Source organism: Brassica oleracea, chromosome C6, assembly GCF_000695525.1.
Source record: "Brassica oleracea var. oleracea cultivar TO1000 chromosome C6, BOL, whole genome shotgun sequence".
In the NCBI taxonomy this organism is placed as follows: domain Eukaryota; kingdom Viridiplantae; phylum Streptophyta; class Magnoliopsida; order Brassicales; family Brassicaceae; genus Brassica; species Brassica oleracea.
Genome location: NC_027753.1, coordinates 19,176,527 through 19,182,400, shown reverse-complemented (window position 1 = coordinate 19,182,400; position 5,874 = coordinate 19,176,527). Strand labels below are relative to the sequence as shown.

The 5,874-nt window shown below is 37.2% G+C and overlaps 2 protein-coding genes across 2 annotated transcripts; one reads left to right on the top strand and one right to left on the bottom strand.

Annotated features, from left to right (window-relative positions):
* Positions 1–105: 105 nt before the first annotated feature.
* Positions 106–1,709, bottom strand: LOC106297661. The gene is made up of 2 exons (XM_013733862.1): positions 716–1,709; positions 106–158 (listed from the first exon to the last, which is right to left on the bottom strand). The coding sequence occupies exons 1-2, from the start codon at positions 1,707–1,709 to the stop codon at positions 106–108; spliced, it is 1,047 nt and encodes a 348-aa protein (XP_013589316.1).
* A 2,222-nt stretch (positions 1,710–3,931) lies between these two features.
* On the top strand, positions 3,932–5,764 carry LOC106298928. The gene is made up of 3 exons (XM_013735059.1): positions 3,932–4,106; positions 4,361–4,681; positions 5,447–5,764. Exons 1-3 carry the CDS (start codon positions 4,040–4,042, stop codon positions 5,605–5,607), a joined length of 549 nt encoding a protein of 182 aa, XP_013590513.1. The 5' UTR covers positions 3,932–4,039; the 3' UTR covers positions 5,608–5,764.
* The last annotated feature ends 110 nt before the right edge of the window (positions 5,765–5,874 follow it).

The window sequence follows — 5,874 nt, the reverse complement described above, 5'->3', positions numbered from 1 at the left end:
AAATACTATCTCACAGTAAACAATAAAAACAAATTCATAGAAGTATTTTCAAATAGAAAGTGCTAAACAACATATAAAACATAAGTTTTCTCACCAAAAAAAACTCTAATAGTCTCTACATTTTTTGAATTGTTGGGCCTCAGCTTTACTCGTCACAACTTCAACTTTTAAGTTACCAAATTTTTTATTTATTTAAATTGAACTGAGACCGGATGATACCATTAACTACGCAAGTGTCTCTGCTAGGTCTATCATCAGTGAAAAGAGTTATATAATCACATCTTCTGTTCCAACCACAACAACATCAAAAGGAGTATAGTAATGAAGCCGAATTATTCCACCAGTCAAGTAGAAACTCAGCTCTTGTTGTCAAACTTTTATGAGATCCTTGTCTCATTGTAAGCAGAAGTAAAGAAAGAAATCTTTAGAGCCAACCTCAACAGGGGCAGGTGTTCAGTGCTCTGTCTCATGATCGAATTCACATATGGATAAGAAACCAGTAAGTTCTGAAACATATCGTGGATACTAAACATTTATCTTTAGCGGTGGAGTTTACATGCCAAAGAGTAACAATGCTGCAAGCTTACACACATTACGACGAACCTATACTAGTAGTCACCACCATTAGATTTGAAGAAATCCACTTTATTACATAAATATTCTAAACACACAAACAAGTACCAGCTTTTACTTTACTTCAAGCTTTACTCGTCACAATTAACTTCAACTTTCTCGGCCATCTTCTCGTATTCGAACTCCTTATTCTTCTTCTGCCCACATTCCTCAGGCACCACAAGATAGTTCCTTTCGAGGGCTGCCCATATACGCATCACAGCGAAGAACAGAAGCCCTACAGATCCAAAGGTCATAAGGAAGCAAGTCACAGTCCCCCACATCTTCTCTCTTCTTCTCTTCTCCTGCCATCTACGCTGTGACTCAAGAACCGCCGCATACGAGTATAGTATACTCCTAGAGAAGTGTCCCGCTTGTAATCTCCAAGAGTGGAGGTTAAAGCTCCCGCTATACGACTTAACACCGACCATGAACTCGTCCTCGTCTTTCAACGAATCAATCCGGGAACTGAACCCAGTCTTTGGATATTTATAGTGTTTTGATTTGGTTAACGAAGCATCTACATACCTGATATTCGCTTGGTAAGTAATCCAGACATACAACAACATCTTCCCCTCCTCTTCCTCCTCCTCATCCTCCTCCTTGGAGTTAACAACCGTGAGGTTGCTTATCTTCTCAGGAACCGTAGAACCATATACACCAACCGTTACACCGGAGTCTTTAGACTTGGTGAAATTATTAGAAATGTCGATCTTGACTTCGGATAAAGAGTGATCAAGTGTTCCGTTAGAAGGAAACACGACAAAAGCTACACTCCCACCACGACCACGTGACATGTAGAAAGAGAAGACAGTAGAGAAACCAGTGAAGAAGTCGGCTTTAGTGTCTTTGGACTCGATGGGTTTCTTGTAAAAGACCCCACCACTCACTGAGTCAGTCAGCTGAATCGAAGCTCCGCCGTCCACGAGCTTTGCGTCGCCGTACAGGGAAATGTCGTCAGACTCAAAGGTCGCGTTTCTATCGAACCTTGTGAAAGAGAAGGATGATGTAGCTTCAGATATAGAGATTGTGGAGAAGAGTGAAGTGAAAGTCAGGAGGAGAACGAGGAATGACCTGGAGAGAATGAAGCTCGCCATTAGAGACTGGAATGTGGTTGATGTTGTATGGTTTTTGAGATCTTATTATGATGGAGAGAGAGAGAGAGAGGTTAAAGTATGGTGGGTGCGAGAGAGAGAAAGGAAGAATGATGTTCTTAGCGGGACATAAGAACCCGTCTCTTAACTTTTAACTAAAAAAACTAAGAACCGGTTAATAGTTAAAAGTTAAGAGACGGAATGATGCGCCTTTGAGTAGCGCACCGGGCAAAACAGACATGCATGGCTTGATCATGGAAAGCAATAATGATATATGTTCATTGTTTGACTCATAACTTCCAAACCACAAGTCCTCTACGCAGGAAATCACTTGGATAATGTGCTCAACTCAATTACGGAGCTCCTCAAAGAAGAATCAGATCAATCGGAGTTCAGATGTGGGAGTTATGCAATTTGCAAATCAGGAGATCTTCAGTTCTCGTGAATTTGGGCCGTACGGATCGTCCGGTCCACATCTTGATCCTTACCGCGAAGGAACCACTTGTTTCAGACGAACCTGGACGTTAGCCGAAAAGTCTCTTTGACCAGATCTGAGATCCAAGAGTTTTAATACATTGTCTTTAAATTTCTCATCTAGATTCGATTTACTAAGTTTTTCTTTAATACATTCTTAAGTCTTTTTCTATTCCTCAAGTAGTATAAATATATAAACACTTCTCGTAATAAAATCAGTCTATGTTTTTTAGTTTATTTTTGTTTCTTCTCTGAGAGAAAAAGAGAAAGTTCTTTAACTAGTTCATTGGTGTGAACCGGCTTGTTGATTTGGTCGTCATCCAATTCATCTTTGTGTGTTGTTTGGTGGTTAGCCAACACATTCATTCTTTTTTTGGTGGTTAGCCTTAGATTGTGAGTTTATCAAGAGCTATTCTGCATCTCTTGACGATCCTTTTAATCCATCTCAGTTCCAGAAGTGTCGTTTACCTTCTCGGATCATATCCAACACCGAGTTAAAGTGATCCTTCCCGATTTAGGGCATATCACGGGTTCTAATATCCCGATAAGAACCTCAACTTAACCTTAAGAATCTCCCATGGATCATGCTCTAAGAAATAAAAGTTCATGCGCGTGTTATAAGATGCGGCGTGGTGCTGCATTAGTATTTGACTATTTGTTAACGCACGCTATAAATTGACCACCAATTATCATACATACTAGTTTCTGAAATATTTTTTGCTTAAATACTAGTTTCTGAAATTTACAAGTTATTAGTGGTTCAATGGGAATCATACGACAATATATCTTGAGAAGGAAAGATTGTACATGTATCAAGTTAGCAAGGTAGATGATTTTGAATTTTTATTACAATATTCTTCAACCATTGTACGTACACCTGTATCTATTATGTTTTCTACTTTTCTTACATCGAAAATACGTTTTTAATGTTTCGAATACACTAGTTTACCATTGCAAATTATAATACATGATTTTATAATATCTCCTTAAGATTGTACCGGTATTACTTTGAACTAATTAACGCGTTGAGTCTAATACGGACGTGCACCCATGTACGCACGTTGCTTTGTTTCCAAGAAAGCCACCTACCGGAAAGTCTTGTAATGAAAAAGATAATTCAACTAAATCTTTTACAATAGTTTATGTCTTTGATTACGTTCGCTGAACTAATAAAAATGCCAATTTACAGAAGAAAAGTATTACACTCTTTATATAATATCATGTAGTGAATTTGAAGAATCCGAGCAAAAGTCTAGACGTCAAAAATAATGAAGAATAGTAAAAACTCAAAAAACTGGGTACAAAAAAATGCAAATATATAATAACTTATAAGAAGCACATGCTTTACACAATAACCATACTTGTTTCAGTTAAGCTTTCTGAAGATCGACAGAAGCTTATTCATCCAGTAGCATACAAGTTCCAGCACTCATTTTAAAGATTGAAATCAAATAATGGCAAAAATATATATATAGCAATTCAACAATACGACTAGGGCTCAGACTGGTGTAAACACAGCATTTGAAAGAGTTTGAGGATTTAAGTGATATACTGATACATTGGTTAGAAATTAGTCTGTTTGCGTGATATTAATGACTATTATAGTAAAACCATATTTAGGGGAGGTTACAAAGAAAAAAAAATAGTAAAGGCAAATCATTAATTAAAACAACCAAAAAAAAATTAATTAAAACATCTTGTATACTTATATAATACTCACAAACCCACACAGCTCCTTCAATTTACGCCTCCCACGTTCTCTCTACATTACTCTTTCCCTTGAGAACATCAAACTTTAAACCCCAAAAACAGTAAAGGAGAAAGAGAGGAAGAGAGAACAAAAAAAAACCAAAGAAGCAATGTCTTATTCTTCCCTCAAATTGCCAATCTTTCTCATCCTCTCATCTCTTCTCCATGCAGCTTTAGGTACGTACACACGTATATATTTATTTTGTAGAAAATATCCAATCGTTAAAACCCAAGAGCATGATCAAGATTCATGTTTTGAATTAACCAGGAGCGTTAACCATAGGAACAATGAACATTTGACTTTTTGTTATTCAGTTTATGTGTTGAATTAGGATTAATGGGATATGGACCTTAATCTCTAAACTGTCAATTGATTTTAAGTTTAAAGTTTATAAAACTCCATATTTTGTCTTTCTCACAATAAATTGTAGGGGAGGACATCGTTTGCGAGAATCTGCCCACGAATATGTGCGCGTTCTCGATATCGGCCTCCGGGAAAAGATGTTTATTGGAGACAGCTAACGTCGCCGGAGAATACACTTGCCGGACTTCTGCGGTGGAGGTTGAAGGTATTGTAAACCACGTGGAGAGCGATGAATGTGTAGCCGCTTGTGGGGTTGATCGGAAAACCGTAGGGATCTCGTCGGACGCAATGATGGAGGAAGGATTCGCCGCGAAGCTTTGCTCTCCGGCTTGTTTGGATTATTGCCCTAACATTCTTGATCTTTATTTCAACCTCGCCGCCGGTGAAGGTACGATCTTGAGTTTTTTTTTTGTGATTCATGCGTACGTTGACATTTTGTGTGTGTGTACATATATAATTCTTATAAGTAGCCTACGTACCGGTCTGATGAAATATTTTGATGTTTTAATGAATAAGGACTTGCTTAGCTGTAAACATAAGTACTGTAGATAGATAAATAGGTGTAAACAATTAAAGGTATACATTCCTTAAGTTAAAAAAGCATAAACCTAATACCAAATATAAACGAAACTTTTGAATGGTACTATACCATTAGGTCCATTACCTTTAACGTAATTGAGGTTTCTTTGCAAAAACATTTGTAGAGAAATTGATATTGGCTACAGCAACAAGTGAAAACAAAATTGTATTTTTTTGTCAAGTAACAAAATTGTATTTACCAAAATAGGAAAGAAAACTAAGTGATTGCCTTAAGTAGATGTGGGAAAATATGTATTTTTGCTGTTTAATATGAAGTAGGGCAGGCAGGATCTTACACTTGTGTATGTTTTGTGTATATCGAATCTTTTTTTCTTACACGTGCATGGAAGAAACTCACTTTCATCTTTATGGTTTATCTTACCGTCAAAGCAAGGAATTTCGGTAGGAGCTTGATTGTTATGCTTCACTAACCATAATTATTATTTGAATAGTAATGATTTTATATTGCAAATATGGTTACGTCACTTACGTTGGTACCCGTACTACTACAGAAAAAAAAATCAATGATGTAAAAGTTTATGCTCGACTTAACGTGTCAATTGACTACATGCAGGTGCTTTTTTACCTGATCTGTGCGATGCTCAACGGATAAATCCTCACCGTTCAATGTTGGAAATCCTCAGTTCCGGTGCGGCTCCTGGGCCTGTCTCCGAGACTGCTCCAGGCCCTGACTCCGACTCCGCAGCTCCTGCTCTAGCTCCGGCTGCTATGTAAAATTAATGTTATTAATTTCGCGTTTGTCATGGTTTATGTTTAATATTTTCGATTGGTGATCCACAAATCACAATGGATCATATCTTCAGTTGGTATGATTTGGTGATAGATCATCAATTGATTCATATGTGAGAAGAGGATACAGAGTGAGTTTGTTTTTTGGTTCTGTTTTAAAAAAAAAAAAACAATTTCCCATTAATAATTAACAACTTTTGTAATATCACACTACAAGAAAACAACGGTATTCTGACGGACATTCCGACGGAA